Here is a 25850-nt window from a genome sequence, read left to right as displayed (position 1 = left end):
AGATCTTGTAAGATTAGCGAAGCAGCCTCATGTTGGTGTGTGTTTACTGGTCTCAGAACACTTCCAGGAGCTATCGGGCACACTGCACGTTCACAACTGGGAAAACTCGCACCATGGTTCATCCTCACTGCCACCAGAAAATAGGATCTTACCTCTTTGTATTAAGCGCTGCTGCTGTCCTTAAAGCAAGATCACTGAATTTGGAAAACAACAGTAAGGCTTTCTATGTTTATTACTGCGCCTGTTTAGATTCTCGGTCACAAGTCTCTTATGCACACCGTGTAAGCAAAAAAGGACTTGGACATTTATTGATAATTTTAGGAACAGGTTTGAGGGGCTGAATGGCCAACTCCAGCTCTTATGCTCTTTGAAGAAAAATGTAATTTTGATTATTTGCCTTTAGGTATAATTTGCTTTACTGCTAGTAAGTGATATGAGTTGCCTGATATACTGAGCCTTCTGTAACCAGTGGGAGCCTGCCCTTCTCACACGAGTGTGACAACTGTCCTTTCAGGAGATTTACAGCATAAATATTTCAATATTGTGACCCGGAATTATGTTGCTGATCTTTAATTGCGTTGCTAAGTAATTTAAAAACCCTACAATTTATTCATTTTTCTTTGTTGATTGAAATTTGGCACTGTTTTTCAAATTGACTGAACTAGACATACATTTATTGGAATTTATATCAAATCTTAGAATCATTTTTAAAAAGTTCTTTCACTGGATGTGGGCAAGGCCAGCATTTATTGCCTATCCCTAATGGCCTTTGAGAAGTCCATGGTACACCCCGGTGCTGTTAGGAAGGGAGTTCCAGAATTTTGACCCAGTGACAGTGAAAGAATGGCAATATAGTTCCAAGTCCCAATGGTGTGTGACTTGAAGAGGAACTTGGAGGTGGTGGTGTTCCCATGCATGTGCTGCCCTTGTCCTTCTAGGTGGTAGATGTCATGGGTTTGGAAGGTGCTGTCGAAGGAGCCTTGGTGAGTTGCTGCAGTGCATCTTATAGATGGTACACATTGCTGCCACGCTGCGTCGGTGGTAGAGTGAGTGAATGTTGAAGGTGGTGGATGGGGTGCCAATCAAGTGGGGCTGCTTTGCTCAGGATGATGTTGAGCCTCTTGAGTGTTGTTGGAGCTGCACTCATCCAGGCAATGGACGAGTATTCCATCACATTCCTGGCTTGTTGCCTTGTATTTGGTGGACAGGCTTTGGGGATTCAGGAGGTGAGTTACTCGCTGCAGAATTCCTAGTCTCTGACCTGCTCATAGCCACGGTATTTATATGAGTAGTCCAGTTCAGTTTCTGTTTAATTCCCCAGGATGTTGTTGGTAGGGGATTTAGTGATGGTAATATTGTTGAATGCCAAGGGGAGATGGTTAGATTCTCTCAAGTTTGGAGATGGTCATCGCCTGGCACTTGTGGCACTTGCCCATTATTAGCCTAAGCAATTGTGTGGTACAGACTGGATGGACAAGAGGGTCTTTAATTGCATGGTTGCCAGCTCTGTAGTCCCAACAGTGCCAGGCAGGAGTTGTTGCCACTGCTGGACCCCCAAGAAGAGGAGCCCAGACACCAAGGTAACTCTGGGGCATCACTAGGGCCTAGCTGGCAGGCCCTGGTAAGGGGAAGGTGTGAAGGGGTGGGGACCTGGTCTGAGAGGCCAAGAAGGAGAGTAAAGGGGCAAGTACGACGGTGGAGAGGAACGATAGCCCCCAGCCCCCCAAACTTGCCTGACACCAACCTGCGCAGCTAAAGCTGTTGGGCTTCCCACATTGTGCGGACCTTGTGGTGGGAGTGGAGGGAGGCCTGTAAGAGGCCATTAATTATCCACTTAAGGACTTCAATAGACCCAAGGGTGAATGGGCTGTCCAATGCTTCCCCTGCCCTCCGTAAAATTTCAACCAGGTAGGGGGTGCGTGGGCAGGCGGTGGAAAGGTCACCCACTGGATTTTCCAAGACCCCCCCCAACCTTCAAGCCTGCCAGTGGCTGGGGTTGGGGTGGGGGTGGGCATGGGAGGAGTGTAAAATCCAGCCTTTGGTCTCCTCCAGAGGGCTCAGGTGATGCAGAAGTGCCTGTCCCATTCTGGTTCTGCTCTGCTCTCCCCTGTTGTGGGTTACCCTCTCCTTCTTCAAGAGAGGAGGAACGTCAGTGATTGCATTGAGGTGCTGTGCTTGCCATGGTCGAATAGCTGGTTAGCTATTGGTTTGAATGGAGTACTGATTGCAGTTTAGTGAGTGATGGGGGTGTGGTGCATTGGACAAAATGAGAGGTTGGTGATGATGGGTAGGGGATGTCACTTGAAGATCCATTCACTGACCTTGACCACCCAGGTGAGGTGAGAATCTGCCATCCTTACCCGGTCTGGCCTACATGTGGGTTGACTCTTTATGGTGGTGGAAGTGGAGATGATCAATGATTTTGAAAGCAATAAATGGGCACTCGATCGAAATAAACTTACTGGGCTATGGATAGAGTGGAGAAGTGAGAACATTGGATTGATGGGCAGAGTGCCTGCATGGGCTTGATGGGCTGAATGGCCTCCTTCTTTGTTGATCTGACTCTGTATGGTCCCTTGAACGGAATAAAACACCCTGTATAAGTGCTTATATTCACAGTTAGGCTCCGTAGGCTTGACTACGATTCAGCCTTCACCAGTGAAGCAGTTGCATTTATTTAACTAGCTGATATTTTATTCTGGAGTGCACTTGTAAAATCTAACTTTAAAAAAAGACTTTATGTCCAGTCTCTTTGGATGTTTCAGAAACATTGGGTTTGCAAAAACTGTTTTTGCCCAGGTACCTCAAGATAACATTTCTTGAGCACAAATATGGTACAAAGTGTCAGCCGACCTTGTTGTTTGTCACAGGGTTTACGAGCAGTGATGTTAGGAGTGTGCCTTATCTTTCCAAACATGTGTTTCAATTGATGGGGCCAAGAGTGGGCATTTTGTGCAGAGTGGTGTAATTTATTGATTCAACATACATGGTTGAAGAAGATTAGCATTCTGTCCCAACTTTTTTTCAAAAAGAGCACATGAACCAGCCATTAACATAAACAAGTACTCTCCCCGACCGTGACTTACAATAAAGAACTCAAGTTTTGATATGGGACGTTAAATCAAGGCCCCTTGGTTGGAGAAACTGTTCTGAAGAGGGGCAATTGGCATCCTCCCTGGTGTCCTGTTATCCCTCAACCAACATTGCTGGAAACAAGCTTATTCAGTCAACATCACATTGCGGTTGTGGGATCTTGCTGTGCATCCAATTCAAAAAGCAATGTGCTTTGGGATGTCCTGAGATTGTGAAAGGCACCAGATTAATGCAAGATCTTTCTTGTTGGACTCAGAACTTCTGCGCAGCCACCGTCTCTGCCGCTCATTCCCTCAAAATGTCCACTGAGTGATAACAGTGGTTTTGATCTGAAGGCTTTTCAGACCGAATCAACCATCTGGAAAAATCTCAGCCCCAGTTTTCTCATCTCTCCATTTCTTTCTCTGTAACTCACTGGAAATGTTCAGTTGCTGCTTGAACCCATTTTTTAAAAAAAACAGCAATTTATAAAAAGTAGAGAACAAAGAACAAAGAAAAGTACAGCACAGGAACAGGCCCTTCGGCCCTCCAAGTCTGCGCCGATCATATTGCCCGTCAACTAAAACATTTTGCACTTCCAGGGTCCGTATCCCTCTATTCCCATCCTATTCATGTATTTGTCAAGCTGCCTCTTAAACACCATTATCATACCTGCTTCCACCACCTCCTCTGGCAGCTAATTCCTGACACTCATTACCCTCTGTGTAAAAAACTTGCCCTGCACATCTCCTCTATAGTTTTCTCCTCTCACCTTAAATCTATGTCCCCTAGTAATTCACTCTTCCACCCTGGAAAAAGCTTCTGACTATCTACTCTGTCCATGCCACTCATAATTTTGTAAACTTCTATCAAGTCGCCCCTCAATCTCTGTCGCTCTAGTGAGAACAATCCGAGTTTCTCCAACCTCTCCTCATAGCTAATAACCTCCAGATCAGGCAGCATCCTGGTAAACCTCCTCTGCACCCTCTCCAACGCCTCCATATCCTTCTGGTAATGTGGTGACCAGAATTGCACGCAATATTCCAAGTGTGGCCTAACCAAGGTTCTATCCAGCTGCAGCATGACTTCCCAGCTTTTATACTCAATACCCCTGCCAATGAAGGCAAGCATGCCATATGCCTTCCTGACTACCTTATCCACCTGCGTTGCCACTTTCAGTGACCTGTGGACCTGTACACCCAGATCCCTCTGCCCGTTGATGCATTTAAGGGTTCTGCCATTTACTGTATAATTCCTGCCTGTGTTAGACCTTCCAAAATGCATTACCTCGCATTTGTCCGGATTAAACTCCATCTGCCATTTCTCCGCCCAAGTCTCCAACTGATCTATATCCCGTTGTATCCTTTGACAATCCTCTTCAATATCTGCAACTTCTCCAACCTTAGTGTCGTCTGCAAATTTACTAATTAGCCCAGTTACATTTTCCTCCAAATCATTTATGTATACTACAAACAGCAAAGGTCCCAGCACTGATCCCTGCGGAACTCCACTAGTCACAGCTCTCCATTCAGAAAAGCACCCTTCCACTGCTACCCTCTGTCTTCTATGACCAAGCCAATTCTGTATCCATCCTGCCAGCTCACCTCTGATCCCATGCGACTTTACCTTCTGTACCAGTCTGCCATGAGGGACCTTGTCAAAGGCCTTACTGAAATCCATGTAGATAACATCCACTGACCTTCCATCGTCGATCATCTTTGTCACTTCCTCGAAAAACTCGATCAAGTTAGTGAGACACGACCTTCCCTTCACAAAACCATGCTGCCTCTCACTAATACGCTCATTTGCTTCCAAGTGGTAGTAAATCCTGTCAGGAAGAATCTTCTCCAATAATTTCCCTACCACTGACGAAAGGCTCACTGGCCTGTAATTTCCTGGATTGTCTCTGCTACCCTTCTTAAACAATGGAACAACATCAGCCATTCTCCAGTCCTCTGGGACCTCACCCGTAGCCAGTGAGGATACAAAGATTTCTGTCAAGGCCCCAGCAATCTCCTCCCTTGCCTCCCTCAGTACTCTGTAAAGTAGTGAGGTCACCAATGTGGGCAGTGGAGGGTAGCCTTCCACAGGGAGACCCATTGCTGCAGTCCCACCCAGGCGCATGCTGCACCGCCACCCCCCCCCCCCCCCCCCCCCCCCCCCCCCCCACCCCAGCACCCCCCTCCCCGAGCCTACCACCGGGTGCCCACCTCCAGGTTGATTGAGCTCCCTCCTCATCGAGTCGGGAAACAAGGAGCTGACTGCATGGAATATCCTCCCAAACTTGCTTTAACGCCTAATTGGCTGCCGCCTCGTGGGACCAAGCTGCCTTGCTGGCCCCCAGCCTGCCTTGGCTAGGGTTGCCAACTATGATTAAATGGATTCCTGGAGGTTTTATCATGTGACTTACCCCCATGCTCCAGCCATTAGCCGGCCAACACATCCATTCTTGTGACGTACTGCCTTCCAACGCCAATTGGAAAGCAAAAAGATTCATTGCCTAACTGGATGATTCTTGATTGTCAGCCAAACAGCCTTTTCTTTCCCTATTTTCAAAGTATTTTTTTTATCCGGTAAAGAAAAACGTTCTTAAAAAATGACGTTAAAAATCAACCTTTTTAATGTCCCTATGATTTTCCTCCAGGGTTGCACATGGCAGTGTTCCGGAGATTGATCTTCAATTCCCAGAGACTCCAGGCCAATCCTGGAGGGTTGGCAAACCTAGCTTGGCCAAAATGGCCGACACTGGGAGTGGGGTCAGGAAACTGGCACACTGGTTGGTTCCGGTATTCTCGTGCCCTGTCTGCCTACCTTCCTGACCTCGGCAGGGCCTGAAAATCCTGCCCTGACTGGCAAGCCGCTATCTACACTTGCTCAGACTGAAACGAAATATTGACACTTCAAGGGACTCCCTGAAGATTAGCAACACGTTACCAATGCCATGACCACTTGTCTGTTTAGCAGTCACCGTGAAACTAGAAAGATAAGTACAGCAACAGAGGTTGCAGACCCTTTTCCATTACCTTTAATTTTTGTACGAGTTTTCCGTGACCTCTGCTCCTGTTTGGTCAGCCGGCGAGCAGCAGGTCAAAGGTCATCTGGTGGATCTGTCCCCTAGCTTGGTAAATATTATAATGTGCAAGGTCAGAATGTGAGGGATTGGATGGCAGGGCTGGACCTCTCACTGATTACCTGAGAAAAAGAAACTGCATTTCTGTGGCACCTTTCATAACCTCAGGATGTCCCAGCGCGCTTTACAGCCAATGGAATGTAGTCTCTGTTGCAATGTGTGAAACCTGACAGCCAATTTGCACACAGGAAACTCCCACAAACAGCAGTGTGATAATGACAGGGCAATCTGTTTGAGTGATGCTGGTTGAGGGATAAGTATTAGCTGCCGTGTTTCCTACATGACATCAGTGACTAGACTTCAAAAAAGTACTTCATTGAGTGTTGGAGCATCCTGTGGTCAGGAAAGGTGTTATATAAATGAAAGTATTCTTGTGTGTGTGTGCGTGTGTAAAAATTTTTGAGAGGTATCCATCATACTTTAGCTATCACATTTTATATAAAGCACCAATAAATCACAGCAGAACATTCTTTTCTTTAAACAAATCTATAATACGATAAGAAGATTAACCTTTTCCTCCTGGTTTTCCTGACTTTGGGATCAAGGTCAGGAATGTAACTGATATGACTTGAGGTGACTTGACCTCTTCCCAAAGAGGACTGTTGTCAATCTCGAAACACTTTTGATTGTAACAATAATTAGCCTAAAATTGGCTTCAGGATGTGCCTTTGTAAAGCACTTTCTCACAATTGTAGCATAAGGGTGTTTGGCATAGCAAGAGTTAATGTGGGACAGAACCTGGGTCAGTCTAAGAGTATGCAGAGACCTGTGTAGAAGTCAGCATGGAATTAGCTCATAGTCTGGGCTATACTTTGTATATATATAAATAGTTATGTGTTACCAATAAACACGATTGATCAACCTTACAAACCTCTGGACCTCTCTGTGAGACCTACTGAAAAAACTCTTACAACAAGAAGGGGGACCTGATCAGTGGCTTCAAAGACATGGGCCAGGTTAGGGATTAAATAGCTTAGACCAAAGCCTAACATTTGCGGAGCAGATATTATGCGATTTCAGTTGGTCATCTGATCCCAGCCTTTTATCGAGGATCTTAAATTGGAAAATTACCTTGCTGGTTGTTGATATGTGAGCAATTAACAGGCCTATATCAAATTGTGCTCTCTGCTTTTTAACTGAGGTGTTAACACAGTTTATTTTAAAATGGGTAATTGGCTCAGTTAAAATAAAAGAGTTAGAAGCGAGCTCAATAAGCAGAGATATCATAGGATCCAATTGTTATGAAAGAATGCTCTAAATTGGTGGTGATTTTCACTGGAAGAGAGGAGGGGCTGTGGATGGGAATCCAATAGAGATTCACAAACTTCTAGGAAGTTCAGAGAGAGTAAACAATAAAAGATTAGTTCTGTCGAAGGGTCATGAGGACTCGAAACGTCAACTCTTTTCTTCTCCGCCGATGCTGCCAGACCTGCTGAGTTTTTCCAGGTAATTCTGTTTTTGTAAAAGATTGTCCCTGTTATTTGACAAGGCAATGCCTTGACCAATCAGGGTCAGGCTGCCTGGTTTAAATTTCAAACAATGCTTGGCAGTTAACTGTCATCTGCCATCACTGGTGCATTCTACATGGCAGTGCCTCTACCAATCTGAGTCCACTTGCCAATCAATCAGCACTCTCTTCTCATACACATGTTGTTTTCCCCTTATATTGGTAATCTTGTGAAGTATCCTGATGAGTGCAAGATGAAAAGCTCTGACACCTCTCTTTTCCACAATACTCAAGTTCTGTACTAACAAGCAACTATTTGACAAAGCATTGACAAGGGGATATAGATTGAGGATTGTTCCAGGAGAATAATTGTTGGTTTTAGAAGGTAGGGTTATCGAAAAATACTGTTTTACCACAAGTGGTATTGAGGTACAGAGTGTAACATTCTTTAAAATGGAATCAGTTATGTCACTGAAAAGGAAAAACAATAAAAGGTTTTGGAGAAAGGTCAGGGAAATGATATTAAAGTCGATTGTTGTTTGGTAGTACAGAACTTGAATATTGCCGAAAAAAAGAGACATGCTGTCAAAGCTTTTCATCTTGCACTCAGCGGGACAAGCACTAGAATGCCAAATTTCAAAGGGAACAATTGTTTGCTCCCTTTGAAATTTGGCATTCTTTGGTCTTTCCTTGTGCATGCAGGACAAAAACCTTTGACAGTATATCTCTTCTCTCAGCAATACTGAAGAAGATAGCTTCAGTTGTAAAGCCAGCACCTGGGCAATGGGCTGAATGGCCTTTCTGTGCTAATATCGTCAATCAGTACTTGCCAGCCTTCAATTTTAAGTGTGTGGGACGTGGTATTTATTTGTGTTGTGGTACTGGGAGAATTCCCTTCCTTTTCTTGTAAAATTGCCATGAGATCTTTTACATCCTCTTGAGAGGGTGGATGAGACCTCAGTTTAATGTCTCATCTGAGAGATGGCACCTCCAACAATGCAGCACTCCCTCAGTGCTGCGCTGGTGGGTCCATCTGAATTATGTGCTCGTGTATCTGGAGTGGGACTTGAAGCTTAGAGATGACAGTAATGTAAATGAGCCAAGCTAACACTGGGAGCAGGAGCAAAGTCAAGGAATCCAAAGTATAAAAGCAATTTGGTACTTATAAATGGTGGCGCACTCAAGGTTCTCGAGATTTAGCCGACGTTGATAAATATCTAAGTACAATGCTATCAAACCATTATTCAGACCCCCCCCCACCCCGAGTCTAACAGCCTCACTGCACGCTCCTATTCTAGAGGGTTGACAGCGATCAGTCAGTCAGCTCACAGCCCCATGGGTTAAGCCAGCCCCCAGCACCACCTGTTTGAAGTGACTGATGGAGTCTTTTTTTTTATCTATTGCATCTGGTAGCAGCAGGAGGATCAGAATCGTTGAGCTGCTTCACTAAAACGCTGGAAGAGTTCTTCTGTTTCTGGGATGAATGGAATGGCGGCAACAACAACAAATACAGATTGTCCTACCAGTACCTGTACCAGTATGTGGTCAATTATTTATCTATCTTTTTCGCCTTCGTGGGATGTGGGTGGCAAGGCCAGCATTTGTTGCCCATCCCTAATTGCCCTTTCAGAAGGGTCAGCCACAATGCTGTGGGGTCTGAAGTCACATCTAGGCTAGACCAAGTAAGGGCAGCAGACTTCCTTCTCTAAAGGGAGGACATTAGTGAACCAGATGGGTTGTTACAACAATTGATGATAGTTGTCATGGGTTACCTTTACTGATATTCCAGATTTATTAACTTTAATATTAATAATTATTATTAACCAGCTGCCCTGGTGGGATTTGAACACCTGTCCCAAATCTTTAGGCTGGGACTCTGGATTACCAGTCCAGTGATATTACCGCTACGCAACTGTCTCCCTACGTAAGACCACTATACAAACCTTCCTAAAGGCGCCATTGTTTTTGCTTGGATTCCATACTCAATAGGGATGTGTCTTCATGAAAAATGCGCTGCAAGATCTTTCTGCTTGTAAGTGCACAACTTTTGTTATTTGTGTGTGGTATTGTTGCAAATAAATTGTTTTGTTTCTTTCTCATCAACCAATCTTTCTCGACTTTTTTCATGCACATTGTGATTATCAAAATGTTCACATCCTTCCATGGCCTTGCCTCTCCCTATCTCTGTAGCAATTTGATCCCTACAGCCCCCTAAGCCTTCTGCCTTCCTACATTTCTGGCATCTTGCACATCTCGATTTCAATTTCTCCACCTTTGGAGGCCGAGCCTTCAGCAGCTTGGGCCCTGACATCAGGAATTCTCTCCCTAAACCCCTCTGCTCCTCTACCCTTGCTTTAAGAAGCTCCTTCACCAAACTTTTGTCCAACTCTCCCAGTTTCTCCTCCTGTGGCTCAGGGGCCGTTTGTGTTGATTATACTCTTGTGAAGCACCTTGGGCTGTTTTACAACACTGAAGTTGCTACATAAATGCAAGTTGTTGTTGTTGCACAATATCATACAAATAACGAATGACCCGAGGGCAATGGGGTTGATTTTAATCCAATTTCACCTTAGAAACCCGATGAAGAGGCATGTTAAAATCGACCAGGTGACTTACCCACCAATGTCCCTACTTTCAATTTTAAGCAGCTCTTATCATAGAATCATAGGAATTTACAGTATGGAAAGAGGCCATTTGGCCCATCATGTCCATGCTGACCGATAAGGAATCATCCCAGCCTAATCCCACTTTCAGGCTCATAGCCTTGCAGGTTATGGGACTTCAAGTGCATATCCAAGCAGGTTTTTTTTAATATTGTGAGGGTGTCTGCTTCTACCAACTTTACAGGCAGTGAGTTCCCAATCCCCATAACCCTCTGGGTGAAAACATTCCCCTTCAAGTCCCCTCTTAAACTACCTACCTCTTACCCTAAGTTTATACTCACTGGTTATGGACTCCTACCCCACTCAATCTAGATCTTTCGGCAATGTTTCTTGATCCGACAGGGATGATGGGGAGAAGAAAGAATGTCCACTATCCATGGAAAGGATTGGCGACAACATGATCCGATACATCTGTACATTTCCAATGATGGATGTTTCTTTGTTTGCTCCACTGGAAATTGAGGTGTCATTAAATTCAAGTGTGATAACGAGCAGACAGGACATCTACATCAACAAGTTAGGTGAGTATAACCTATGAGCTTACTATGGCAGCAGCTATGGTTCAGTGGGTAGCACTCTCACTTCTGACTGTTGATTCAAGTCCCACACAAAAGACTTGAGCGTATAATCCAGACTGATACTCCAGCGCAGCACTGAGTGAGTGCTGCACTGTCAGAAATTGTGTCTTTCAGATGAGACTCTAAACCGGGGTCCTGTCATGTGGACATAAAAGATTCCACGGCACTGTCTGAAGAACAGGCGAGTCCTGTCTGGGGTCCTGGCCAAATCCCTCTCCCAAGATCACCAAAAACAGAGGATATGGTCATTATCACATTGCTTTTTATGTTATATTTCCTACAATATGGTTCAGATGTACCATATTGGCTGTAGAATGCAGTGTCACATTGTGAGGTTGTGTAAGATGCAGAGAGAAGAGCAAATCTTTCTTTCATAATACAGACCTCATAATACAGACCTCCCAATACTTTACTTTGAAGGTCAATAAAAAAAGATCCTGTTGAAGCTCCGTGTAAAGTTGGGGTTGGGTGAGAGTAAGGCAATGGCTTCTGTACTATAAGAAAATGTACATCTATGTACCATCTTTCACATTAAGCCTTCTCAACCCGTGCAGGTAAATCTTTACAATGAAATACCTTTTGAAGTGCAGTGACTTTTGCTATGCCATAAATAGGGGTCATTCTGAATTACCAATGTCCCACAAATGGTACTGCAATGCCTATCCTGCTAATCTATTCAATGTTGACATCGAATGAGGACAGAATGTTGGACAGTATATCGTGATAAACATCTGTTCCTCTTCAAACAGGTGCCTTTGGATATGTAAGATCCACCTGACCCCCAGTTTAATGTCTCCTTTAACCGCTGTGATCAGCCATGATCTCATTGAATGGCGGGTGGAACAGGCTCAAGGGGCTGAATGGTCTCCTCCTGTTCCTACATGCACAGCTTAGAGCAAAAAAGATCTCAACCTTGATTTTCCTTTTCTTCCCTCAGTTATTTTAGATCCACCATCTAATGTCACAGTACAGCGGACTGGGAAACCTGACCAGATTCATGTCAAGTGGTCAGCACCTCAGTTGAAGTACCTGGAAAACTCATTAATGTATGAAGTCAACTTTTCTTCAGTTGGTTCCAATGTACAAAAGGTAACAGAACTCATGCTTCCTTACATGAGTAGCAGTGCCTGCCTCATGAGTCTAGGTGTTAATGCTGATAAGCTTGTATAAAACATTGGTTCAGCCTCAGCTGGAGTGTTGGTTCTAGTTCTGGACACTGCATTTTAGGAAGGATGTGAAGGCTTTCAGGAGGGTGCAGAAAAGACTTCTGAGAATAGTTCCAAGGATGAGGGACTGGAGTTACTTGAATATATTGGAGAAGCTGAGGTGGTTCTCCTTCGAGAAGTTGAGAGGAAATTTGATAGAGATGTTCAAGATCATGAGGGGTCTGGCCAGAGTAGATAGAGAGAAGCTGCTCCCATTGGCGACCAGAGGACACCGATTTAAGATGATTGGCTAAGGAGGCAATGGGGACATGAGGAAAAACATTTTCGCGCAGCCAGTGTTTAGGACCTGGAATGCAGTGAGCGAGAGTGTGGGGGAAGCAAGGTCAATCGAGGCATCCAAAAAAGAATTGGATCATTGTTTGAAAATAAAAGGACTTGCAGGGCTAGGGGAAAAGGCGGAGAAGAGTGGGATTAGCTGAATAGCTCTTGCAAAGAGCTGTCACGGACATGACAGGTCGAATGGCCTCCTTCTGTCCTATAACCGTTCTATGATTGCATGATTCTACTCGGTCTGGAGATGAAAAGTCCAAAGATTGTTCCTGTTCCTCATCCCATGTGTGCAGGCACTCGATGAGGCTGGTCCCCATTTATGTTGAGAATGTTTTTTGACACACTTTGCCAGCAGGAGAGCTGCCAATGAGTAGTAGGCAGGGAGGGAATTTTAGCCGGGCTCACTTATTTTATAGCATGGTTCATGGCCGACACTGCAGCATCTTCCCTGATAATAACAGGGTGATGCCTCCATTAAAATGCAGTGAGCGGAGGATAGCACAAATTAGGAGGGTGAAAAATCGATCGCAATCACTTACAGCAGTGCGGTCTCCAGGCACGATTGGCTGGGGGAACCTAACCAATCATCTCCATTCTAGCTGCGACTAGTGCTGTCACGCTATGAGGTCATCTACGTTTGGTTGCTACACCGATATCTAAGTCCTGTAAATTGCTGCATGAATGTATATCATGAACTTAGCCACTGTGCAACATGTATCCGTATTACCTTCTATTAACTGTGTAGGTGGAGACCATCAAAAAGAAGACAGAATGCATCATTACGAAGCTCAAATCCCAGACTGAGTACCTTGTCAGTATCCGTGCGAAGCCTGATGGACTCTCCATAGATGGCTATTGGACTGTATGGTCCGAGCCTGTGTCTGTCATTACAGATTCAGGTACTTGAATTATCTCTGTGTTTTCTGACCAGACATTCTTCGCCTTTGCAGAATTAGAGTTTATGGAGTGGGATTTCTCCAATCCATGTGCCACTCAGTGTAAGATTTAACACTGTGACGCAGACAAGTTCCATTGGGAAGATCTATGTTCATGTTAGAAACAGAAGACAAATAACCAGAATTTAGGAGATAGATATGCCCTCAGCCATTTCTAGCTCATCCATGCAGTGAAAAGACAAGAGTTTTCCCCATCGTGGAGTCTATCCGTTTCTAAAATTATTCTGGATTTTTTGAGGTTACAGTCCTGCCCATAAATCAAGCTCATGTTTTTCTTTAACATTAAATGGAATTATATAAAGCTTTATAGCACAGTAACAGGCCATTCAGCCCAACAGGTCTATGCCAGCATTTATGGTCCATGCAAGTGAAGATGAGCTTCCTGTCAGTGTTGGGAGTTTACACCTGTGTTCCTTTGTCCTACTGTCTCAGTTTAACTTGAATTATTCTTCCGAATATACCTTTCCTATACCCTACCTTTGATGTACCTATTTTGTTAACGCCATTCAAGTCTGTTACTAATGTTAATCCCAAGCCAGTTGGTGAAGTATGAAACTAGGCACTGGTACTTTTCTGGATATTAGGTTTAGTCACAGAATGCAGCATTACATATATTTGCTTCCAACCCACTGTCCTAGCAATCTCTCCTTTTAAGTGCTCTGGGTACCTAAGAAAACAATGCCCTTTACCTTTGTATCGTAATAATATAATTAACACACCATTAACAACTCAGACCTCCAATACTAAGCTTCAGAGACTCTTCATTGCTCTGATATTAGGGCTTGTGCCTTGATGACCAAAGCTGGACATACAATAGACAGATTAACTGGATTCTGCTGGCTGGGAATGCCTTGCTGTTCTGAAATAAATCATCTATAATGCACACGCTGGAGCAGAAAAGGGCAGAACATAAACACAAAAGGTGCCCCTCTCAAATTATTCATGTAAATTTGACATCTTCCACTGCCTTTTCCAATTTACCTGCTTTTTATCTGGCTCGTTTCCCACATTCTACTATCCACTCTGCTGCCAATGTCCCGATTCGCACCAGGTTCTGCTCTCACCCTGGCACTCACTGACCTACTTTGGCTCTTGGTTGAACAACCTCTGGATTTTAAAATTCCCATCCTTGTTTTCAGATCCCGCTCACTATCTCTATGACCTCTTTCAACCCTACAGCCCCTGTTGGAACCCTGTGCTTCCCAATTCTGACCTCTCGAACATTCCTGATTATAATCACTCCATACTTGTGACTCTACCTTCAGTTGCTTAGGCCCTAAGCTCTGGAATTCACTCTCTCTTTATCTCACCGCCTCTCTTTCTTCCTTTTTAAGACATTCCTTAAAACTTGTCTCTTGATCTAGCTGTCCCTTTTTAAGCTCAAGAACATCAAGGCTACAGAGGGTGTACTGCACTGCCCAAGGTATCGTCTTTCACATGAGACCTTAAACTGAGACTCCGTCTACATTCTCAACTGGATGTTCCATGGCACTATTTCGTAGGAGAACAGGGGAGGTCTCCCTAAAGTCCTGGCCAATAATTATCCGTCACCCAACATCACAAAAACAAATGATCTGGTCATTATCGCATTGCTGTTTGTGGGAGCTTGCTGTGTGCAAATTGGCTGCTGCATTTTGTATGTTACAAATCTGGGTTTGCTTCAGAAGTAGTTAATTGACTGTAAACAAATAAGGGAGATACTAATAGAAGGTTGCGCCTGTAGGCATCGATGAAGACAGGTAGAAGGGGGTTTGTCTGGCGCATAAACACTGGCATGACATGTTCCTGTGTTATATATTCTGTATAATGATTTTTAAAAATTCATTAATGGAATCTGGGTGTTGCTGGCAAGGCCCAGCATTTATTGCCAATCCTTAACTGCCCTTGAGAAGGTGGTAGTAAGTCACCTTCTTTAATACAACTGAGTGTCTTGCTGGGCCATTTCAGAGGGGCAGTTAAGAGTCAACCACATTGCTGTGGGTCTGGAGTCACATGTAGGCCAGACCAGGTAAGGACGGCAGATTCCCTTCCCCAAAGGACATTCGTGAAGCAGATGGGTTTTCACACCAATCTAGGAGTTTCATGGTCATCCATAACATTATTCCAGATTTTATTTAAGCTTTGAGTTTAAATTCTCCAATGGCCCTGGTGGGATTTGAATCCGTGCCTCAGGATCATTAGCTCAGACTTCTGGAATTACTAGTCCTGCAACATAAACACTATGGGCAGGATTTTCTGCCTGTCGGGCGGGGGCCCCACCCAATCTCTGGCGGGCGGGTAGCCTATCCCCGCCGCCATTTTACGTGGGTGGGCCAATTAAGGCTCACCCAGCGTGACATCCGGCGGGAAGTGCTATGCGCTCCCCGTGTGGGCGGGGATTCCCCAAAAGTGACAGTGCGCTCTTTCACGCATGCGCACGATAGAGCACACATCTCCCTGAGGCTAAGTGCAGCCTCAGGGAGATCGCCGACACTTCTAAAAACATTAAAAATAGAAATTTTTAAAAATCCTTAACATGGCCCCTCATGTGACAATGTTCATAAATTACAATAAAACTTTATTAAACTGTTTAAAATCCTGAATGAAACCTCATCCCGCCGCTGGATGAGGTTTCATGTTTTCTCTATTTACCGCTGGGGCTCCTGGTCTGTCCGCCAACCTTAACATTGGACGGGCGGGTCCTTTAATTGTTTCAATGATCCTGTCAATGGCCTCAATTGGCCACTGACAGGTCAGCGGGCCCGCAGCTGATTTTGCTGCGCCCCCGCCTTCCTGAAAATTTAAATGGAGCGGGGTGACATAGGGGGTAACCCCTGATGTCATCCCATGTCATTTCACGCGTCGGCGAGCGGGCCCTGCCCCCTGCTCACCGACGGCAAAATTCTGCCCTATGTTACCATACCATTAGGGATCATAATTAATAAATTATTTAAATGAGACTGGCCATTTAAATTCGGCCCCAAATGACTCACAGAAGAATCAAGTACATGAGAATGTACTGCACCACAAGACCACCTCAAAAACATCAGGGGAGTTCAAAGTGCAGTTGAGCTTAAAGAGCAGGCCAGGGGACATTCAGTGCTGGAGAGATGACCCAAAATGGCCATGAGAGTGGGCATGGACAAATAGCAAATCAAAGTGGCTTCAGCACTGAAAGAGCTCGATTAAACCTGGACACCCTGGCTACTTGGAAATGTTGGCTCCATGCAAATCATATAATTATCATAAGAATTATGTGCAGTGTTTACAATGAGGGTAATTTTTCTCTTATGTGAACCTTCAAGTCGGCAGTATTGCCCTTTTAAATCAGTCCGCGCATGGGGTGTTGGAAAACATATTCCTCGAGTGGTACTTCATGGAGCTCGTGTTAAGAAAAATGTGCTGATGTTGCTTTGTAGAGAAACCTCTAAGAACTTTGCTGAATTCCTATATTCTCCTGTTTTCCAGACCTGGATCCGTTGATTCTAAGCTTATCATTGGTCCTTGTCATGATCATTATGTTGCTGTTTCTGACTCTCCTCATGACCCACCGCAGGTACTCTACCTTTCTGTTGGCAGAGTTAATGTAACTTTCCCACCAACTTGTTGTATAGCACAACCCTGGTACAAATGGAAAGAAAGAATTAAGAATTCACCGCACAGTGATAAGGGGGGGAGGGGTGGGGGGGTAGTGGTTAGCGCTGCTGCCTCACAGCCCCAGGGACCTGGATTCGAAACTGTCTGTGTGGAGTTTGCATGTTCTCCCTATGTCTGTGTGGGTTTTTGCTGAGGGCTTTGGTTTTCTTCCACTGTCCAAAGATGAGCTGGTTAGGTGGATTGGCTACAGTAAATTGCCCCTTCCTGTGTGTGTATGTCTGAGTGTGTACCCTGTGATGGACTGGCATCCCACCTAGTGCCCATTGCCTGTCAGGATAGATTCTAACTCCCCACCGCCCTGAATTGGATGAAATGGTTCTGAAAAAGTGCATGAGTGATAAAGACAAGTGGCTCAGTTGGTAACATGGCTGCCTTGGGATTAGAAGGCTGTAGGTTCAAGTCCCACTCCAGTGACTTGAACACAAATCTAGGCAAACATTCCAGTGTAGTGCTGCCTTTCAGGTGAAACATTGAACAAAGACTTTGTCTGCTCTCGGGTGGATGTCAAAGATCCCACGACACTATTTTGAAGAACAGCAGGGTTCTCTCTGATGTCCTGGCCAATGTTTATCCCTCAATCAACATCACTAAACCAGGTTACCTGGTCATTATCACAGTGCTGTTTGTGGGAGCTTGCTGTGCACAAATTGGTTGCAGCATTTCCTACATTATGACTGCGACTACACTGATTGTAAAGTGCATTAATATCCTTGGGTCATCAAAGGTGTTATATAACAAGTTCTTTCTTTAGTAATAATGTAAAAACTGGTTTACAATTTCCGTGGAAAAAAATGGCAGAATCATGAAATTGGTTAAAAATTCCCATCACCCCCGGCATCCCATTTATAACATTTCCCAACTTTAAGGGCACAGGGAGTCGAGTATTTTTTTTAAAAACTTACCTTATAGTTAGTATCTATATTTGGACATAGTTAGTATCTATATTTGGACTTGGTGTTTGACCCTTTACCAGCAGGAATAGACAGCCAAATTCTATGATTGCGAATTCCTGGGCTGGTAACACCATGAGAAGTAATATTTAAGGTGAATTCAATGGAATAGAATGAAATCGACCGAAGGATAATTGTCGCGTTGAGACAATTAGGGCTGAATTTTTGCCCCGATATGGGATGGAGGCGAGTGCATAATTTCACACTGCCCCTGGAGCCACTTCCCCTCAGGCAGGATGAGGGCGGGGAGGGCTACCAACCTGCATGTGGCGACTAGCCATCTAGGGTGGGTTAAAGACCAATTAGGGACAAATACTCGAAGCAGAGTGGAATTTTCCATGTGGCCTGAGGGTCTTCACGGCGTCAGGAACAGGCCAACTGCCTGGCCACAGTCTCCCAGTGGCTGACTGGTCAGCCAACACTCCAGGATGCCTTTGAGGCCCCCCCCCCATCTCCCCCACCCCACTGCCGACTTGGCTCCCGCTATGGCCACAAGCTGCCCTGTGAAGGGATTTCCCATCCACAATGGTGGCCCAACAGATGTGGCCATTCCTCAATTCCCATTTGTTAGAGTTGCTGAGAGGAGGTCCTCAAGATGGAGGCACCCCCCCCCCCCCACCTCTCTCTCCCTCACCCTGCAATGGCATCTGTGCTGCAGGAGCTCCCATTGGTCCCCCAGCTTCCAGAACCCACCCACCATCCTTACTTGGATGACGAGCTCACTTTCTGGTTGCTAATAGGGAAAGTCGCTGACGGGTGGGTGACTGTTCCTGACACAGGGCAGGCTTAGGACCCCCAATGGACCCAAAATCCTGCCCCTTGGTCTTTTTCATTTTTAATTAAATATTAGTGAGGATTGGAGATTTGAGCAGGGAGTTGGGAGCTATATCCCTTCTCCTCTGGGACCGGCCTGGAATGTGACACAGACCATTGTGGTGCACCATCTGTTTGCCAGTGTCATGGGTCCAAGCGGCCATAGAACCATCTCCTGAACTCAGCTCCTAGTGGACCTGTGCCCAAGGATCAGAGCTGCCCACAATGTAGAACCGATCGGCAGTCTCACATGGACAGGCCACCTGGATGGTTGGATGGGCACGTTGCTTGGCGGGTAGGAGTCAAAGTCTCGTTGTGCAGTAGGAATGAGTGGGAGAGCATCTGACTGAACCGTACCTCATCTTAAGGTGCTTGATGCGACAGAAGGTGGTAAGAGTTCCATGTCAAGCTCTTCATTTGATCAGCGCAAAGAAGCACCTTTGATAATAACATATTTATCTCAACTCAACACCAACTGGACCTTTTATTCATTTTCAGAGTGATAAAGGAAAAGATTTGGCCTCTGGTGCCCTCCCCTGAGAACATGTTCGATGGATTGTTCACTGTGTACAGGGGGAACTTCCAGGTAAAACATAGCTTTATAAATCACGTTGCAGTCTGCATTCTTATTGACTTTACATTCAAATCCATAAAAAAAAGTCTTCTTTTGTGAAGAATCATATTAGAATATGATTCCGTGACCACATTTAATACTTCTAGTTTAGTCTGGGACCTCTGCTGCCACCTTGAGCAGTAGGTAGCAAAGCATATGGGATCCTGGGCAGGGGAGTAGTCGTTTGTCATGATGCCCCGAACACCATGCAGGTGGGCACTGACCAATCAGAGGGCTGGCAACTCTAGAGCCTCGGGGCATCCCCAGTGGGAAAGGGTGGAGGTCCGAGAACGTTGGGGGTGGGGGGGGGCCTGAAAATGACGGAGCCCCTGGAGGGGTGAAAATCATTACGTTACTTTTTTAGAGGGTCCAAGCAGGCAGGCTCCTCCCATCGGAGGAGAAACCCTTCTGGCGGAAGCTTTTGTGCCTTTGCCTTTGCAAAGGTGGACCCTCCCCTCCCCCTCTGAGGGAATACCATACCCACCCCACCCCCTCCCCAACCACTGCCGCGGGGAGAATCCCACCCCCCCCAAGCCTTCATTGAACTAGCGGCCACCCCTTGCTGAGGGGGGAGGTGAGAGGGGAGGGGGAGGGGGAGGGGCTACACTGGCCCCGGCGAGCTCTTGGCAAGCCCTCTAAGTTGCCCCTAATTGGGGCCTTAATGATTTAAGTTGTCTGACAACGCTCCTGTCAAGCGCTGCGGCGGTTTGACTCGATGAATGCAAGTTCTTGTTGTGCCAGGGCAAAGGAAGACCAGTGTCTGACTGGGGTAGTGAGAATCTCTTCAGTTAGATGTGCACTCGCACAATGACCAAATCCACTTGACAGGTTATTCTAGGCTCTTTTATGCTCCCCATGAGAAAAGTGAAAGAAAGAAAGTCAGCTGTTTTACCACAAAAAGCCAGGGGAAAAAAAAGACATAAAATCATTGCACCTCTAGAGTTAACACACACACACACACAACACACACACACAAACACACACACACAACACTCGCACAACACACATGCACACACACACACAATACACACACAACACACACACAACACACACAAGACACACACACAACACAGACACACACACAACACACACAACACACACACAACACACAACAAACACACACACAACACACACACACATACACACAACACACACACACACACACCACACACACAACACACACACAACACAGACACACACAACACACACACAACACAGACACACACAACACAGACACACACACAACACACACAACACACAACACACACACACACACTCACAACACACACACACACACACAACACACACACACACAACACAGACACACACACAACCCACACACAAACACAACACAGACACACACACAAGACACAACACACACACACACAACACACACACACAACACAGACACACACACAACACACACACAACACAACACACACACACACACACAACACACACACACACAACACACACACACACACACAACACACACACACACACACACACAACACAGACACAACACACACACAACACAGACACACACAAAACACACAACAGACACACACAAACACACAACACTCACACACGCAACACACACTCAACACACACAACACAGAAACACAACACACACACACAACACAGACACACACACAACACACACACACACAACACAGACACACACACAACACAGGCACACACAACACACACAACACACATACACACACCACACACACACAACACAGACAAACACAACACACACACACACAACACACAACACACACACAACACACACACATAACATACACACACACACACACAACACACACACATATACGCACACACACACACCACACACAGACACTATACACACACAACACACACACACACCACACACACACACACACTATACACACACAACACACACACACACATAACATACGCACAACACACACACACACACACACAACACACACACACACACACACACACACACACACGCACCATCAGGCATTAGCCCTGGCCTAATGCAGGAATACTTGAGGTGGCCATGAACTGCAAATATGCACTTGTTCCTGAAGACAGCCACGACCTCCACAGTAACATCAGTGGAGTTTGTTGACATTATCATTGAGTTAATTGAAAATTAATTAAATCTCAAACAAAAAATGGCAATGTCTTGCATGAAACATTTGAGTTTGCCAAGTTCAATCATCAAGGAAAGCTTGTTAGCTGTTGATCATCGTAAAGCCTTCCCGAGGATGACTTGGACCGAGAGTTTCAGCACAGTGCCAAGTCTCTGACAGGGGAGCAACCGTCATCTCATTTTAACATAAATCTTAGTCTCTACTGAGCCAGAATTTCAAATATTCTCCTTGGGGACTCAAAATGGTTAGGTTTTTCCTGCTCCTAATTGAAGGTTTAATGACACATTAAAATCAAGAACGTGTTTGCTTGTCTTTACATGAGTGTAAGTTAGGTTATGTTGCATCTCCATTTGGCTCATTTGGTAGCACAGTTGCCTCTGGTGCAGTTTTGCAGCTCAACCAAGCACTGGAAAACAGAATCTAGGCTGATGCTCCAATGCAGTACAGAGGTAGAGCTACGCCGTCCATTGGATGAGAAGGGCAACCGGATGAATTGATCTACCAGGGGAACATCTAGCTGTTCCAGTGGTCTGGTGGATGGCTGAGGCCGCAAGGCACTATCCAAAGAAACGTAAGGAGGTCTCTCAGTGTCACCATTTCTCCCTCACCTGACACCAAACGAACACAGGTGCATGGATCCCTCACCTCATTCTCCATTGAGGGCATACTACTGAGGGAGGGCTGCACTGTTGGAGGTGCGGTCTTTTGGATGGGACGTTAAACCGAGGCCCTACCTGTCTTCTCAGGTGGAGGTAATAAATCCTGTGGCACCATTTCTTAGGAGAACAGGGAAGTTCTCCCCGGTATCCTGACCAATGCCACAAAACCAGAACATCTGGTCATTATCTGACTGCTGTTTATGCGATAAAAACAAAAAAATAAAAACAAAAAAAACTGCGGATGCTGGAAATCCAAAACAAAAACAGAATTACCTGGAAAAACTCAGCAGGTCTGGCAGCATCGGCGGATGCTGCCAGACCTGCTGAGTTTTTCCAGGTAATTCTGTTTTTGCTGTTTATGCGAGTTTGCTGTGCACAAATTGATTGCCCTGTTCTCAACATCACAACAGCCCCTATAATTCAAAATACAACTTAATTGTCCGTAAAGCACTTTGGGATGTCCCACTGATATAAAAAGCACTGGATAAACATGAGTCCTTTATACAAGGAGAACCTACATGCGGGATAGAGCCCTGAATAAAGAAGTGCTGAGAGGAACCTTGGAGTAATTTAAGAAGTTGTTAGATGAGGGAGCCTTGTTTTGAGTGACTTTCCTCATCAGAATCTGTTTGGCGGGTCTGGTTACTGAGGGTAACAATCTCGTTTGTAATTTGCAGGAATGGTTGGGCCGAAGCAGTGTGCAAATTTGGTGGAACCTGCAGTTCTTCAGCACCAACGAGCCAGCTAGTGCCCTGGAGATCTTGTCCGAGGTAAAGACGTTTCCACCAGACTTGGTCAAAATCAAACATCAGGAAGTCTTCCTGGACGAGCAAAGCTTCCTGGTCCCTGGATTTGACCCGCTTAAGCTGCAGCGAGAGACCCTGATGGATGAAGGCAAGTTGCCTGCCAGAGTGCAGGTACCGTCTGACAACAGGGAGGCCTATGTTATCTTGAATCAGAATTTTTTATCAGGTAACACCTCTTTGTCTGATGCATGTAGTCTCACTCAGAACAGCAACGATGTCTCGGACGAAGAGATGCCTTTGCAATTGTTGTTTGAGAGCTCTGGAATGAGTTCTCAGGAGGATAAGTCTTCCACCAGAGGGGAAGACTCTTTGCAGGATGCCTCAATATCATGTCAGTCCTCACTGTCTAGTGGGATAGAGCAAGGAAGTCCAGTGACGCTAACATGTTTTGACTATGCCAAGTGTGACTCCGGCGGGCAGTTGCTTTACCTGAATCCATTAAGAGTCAAGCTGGAGAGAGACAGATATTATCCTTACCTTCAGATGTCAGACTCTGGGGTTTCTGCTGATTTCAGCATCACGGACTTCCAGTTGCGTAGGAACACAGTGGACACGGGCGCTTACACAAACCTTTACAGGAGGGAAGATTTTCCAGAGTGCACACATGCCTCAGGCTCAGAATCATTCACAAGTTCACTTACCTTCAAAGCTTTTGTGAGTGAAAAAGAGGTGAGCTGCAGCTAAACTCATCTTGGTAGAGACTTGACGTAATGTATTCCATCGCCTGCTTCATTTGGGTGGAAGGAATGAAGCAAGCAAATCCATTGACGTGCAGGGTTAATAATTTATAATGCCACACAAATCTGTAGATAAGCAAGCAGTAGGATCTGGATCAGGACCAATGTCTGAACCCAAACAAAGCCCTGTTACTCAGCGCAAGAAGGTTTGATGTCAATGCAGCAACTTGAAGATGGGTACTGATTGCGAAGAGCCAGTTCTTTCAGAGAAAGAACGTCAGTCTTATTCCATGAGGAATTTGAAGATATTCAAGATTCGGGATTGTGTACGCACACCCACGCACACCGCACCCACATATCACACCACACCCACATATCACATCACACACCACACACACACACACACACACACACATGTCACACCACACAAACACACACATATACACACAGGTGGGATGATGGCAGACAAATAGGAAAGGTGAGAAAGTCAGCAAATTGGGAACGTTCAGTTCAAAGAAGAAGCAACAGAACATGGATCCATACACTAGCCACTTATTGCTAGAATGCCTATCTGATCTTTGTGGTGTGTGAAGGTGAAAGCCAGATGGTTGAGACTCACTATGACTAAGGTGAAGACTAGGAAATTGAAGTTCATCTTGTTTGGATATTTACCGTAGAGATAAGTAAGGACTCCAACCCATTATGCCACAGTGAGGTGAGCTTAGAGAGTCATAATCTCTCTGCATATAAACAGAATAAGCAGTTATGACAAAAATCTTACTTAATAATCATATGACAGACAAGAAAAGCCACCTGATGCTTTACTGGGGTTCACCTAGTGCCTTAAGCCACACTGATCGTGAAGACTCCCAAGTTTCATTGCAGACTGTGCAACATTAGTTGGCCTCTGTTGAAGTGATGATAAGGAGTGTCTAATTAGCCTCAGGCTAACCTCATGGTGCCTCTGAGTTAGAAAGTCATAGGTTCAAGTCCCACAAAGACTTGAGCACAAAATCCAGACTGACCTTCCAGTGCAGATCTAAGCAACTTCTACTTTCTGGATGAGACATTGAATTGAGACCCTTCCTACCCTCTCATGTGGATGTAAAAGACCCCAGTGCACTATTTTGAAGATGAGCATGGGAGTTATCCCCAGTGTCCTGACCAATATTTATCCTTCAATTAATATCACCAGGATAGATTATCTGGTCCTTATCATATTGCTGTTTGTGGGAACTTGCTGTGTGAAAATTGATTGACATTACAAAAGTGACCACACTTCAAAAAGTACTTAATTGTCTGTAAAGCATTTTGGGACATCCTGAGGACGTGAAAGTTACTATATAAATGCAAGTCTTTCTTTCGGTGATCCTGGACTAGGGAGGCGAAAATGGTTTTGCTCTCCAGACTTGAGTAAATATGCAAGGATGTCAAGACTCTCACTCAACTGTGATGATTGCTGGCTTCAAATGGGTGGTCACGACGCAAAATATGAATAAGGACTAATTCAGTGAGGTGCTGGATGTCTGCAAAAAGTCAATGCCTTCAGGAGAGGAAGGGAGGACTAAACATTAGCAAGGAAAGGAACACCCCTTGAATGGCATGAGACAAATGAATTTTTGGATAAACCGCACAGCTTATCGTTCTTAAAAGTGTTGTCACATCGATGACTAGACAGTATCAGTACCAGAGTCTGTGTTGGTGGATAGAGAAGGGAGAATGAATGGTGTGTTCTTCAAATCACAACACACCCATAGGCTAGTTACAAAGAATTTTGAGGGGCCTTTGCTGGGTAGGCCATCCAATATGTTATTTTTTTGCGTTGGATGCTCACTGCAGTTGGGTGTTTTATATTGATGCAGCGGGTACAGTGAAATCTGTTCCCAGTTTTGACACTGAAGTATTTTAAACTTACCAACGATCACTGCTGCAGCAAATTAATGTGACTGGAACATACATCCCTCTCACTTTAATTCCTGGAGATTTATCACCAATGTGGCAGGGCTCCACCCTGGTGAAACCTCACCATTCAAAACGATACAATTTTTAAGCTTGTCCCATCCCAAGCACAGCAACCTTGCTTGAAATATTTCTCGTGTTCCACAGAGACTCACAGCATTTTGTGTGCCCAGAACGAGGAAAACGGTAAAAACTGGGAAATAAGAGCACTGGTCCGACCTGGTCTTGTATACCTTAAAATGGAACAC

At 45.1% G+C, this 25850-nt stretch overlaps 1 protein-coding gene across 3 annotated transcripts; it reads left to right on the top strand.

Annotated features, from left to right (window-relative positions):
- Positions 1-25850, top strand: epor (erythropoietin receptor). Of its 3 annotated transcripts, none has more exons than XM_041176988.1 (8): positions 1-213; positions 9066-9186; positions 10655-10833; positions 11828-11979; positions 13132-13285; positions 16790-16877; positions 19240-19327; positions 22838-25850. In XM_041176988.1, the coding sequence occupies exons 1-8, from the start codon at positions 30-32 to the stop codon at positions 23648-23650; spliced, it is 1779 nt and encodes a 592-aa protein (XP_041032922.1). In that variant the 5' UTR covers positions 1-29; the 3' UTR covers positions 23651-25850. The 3 variants fall into 3 exon arrangements, with proteins under 3 accessions (XP_041032922.1, XP_041032921.1, XP_041032923.1); XM_041176987.1 differs by having other exon boundaries at positions 2-213; positions 9063-9186; XM_041176989.1 differs by having other exon boundaries at positions 3-213; positions 9063-9186; positions 10625-10833.

Source organism: Carcharodon carcharias, chromosome 30 (genome assembly GCF_017639515.1).
Source record: "Carcharodon carcharias isolate sCarCar2 chromosome 30, sCarCar2.pri, whole genome shotgun sequence".
In the NCBI taxonomy this organism is placed as follows: domain Eukaryota; kingdom Metazoa; phylum Chordata; class Chondrichthyes; order Lamniformes; family Lamnidae; genus Carcharodon; species Carcharodon carcharias.
The sequence above is the reverse complement of the archived record's forward strand: the minus strand, read 5'-3'. Positions and strand labels throughout refer to the sequence as shown.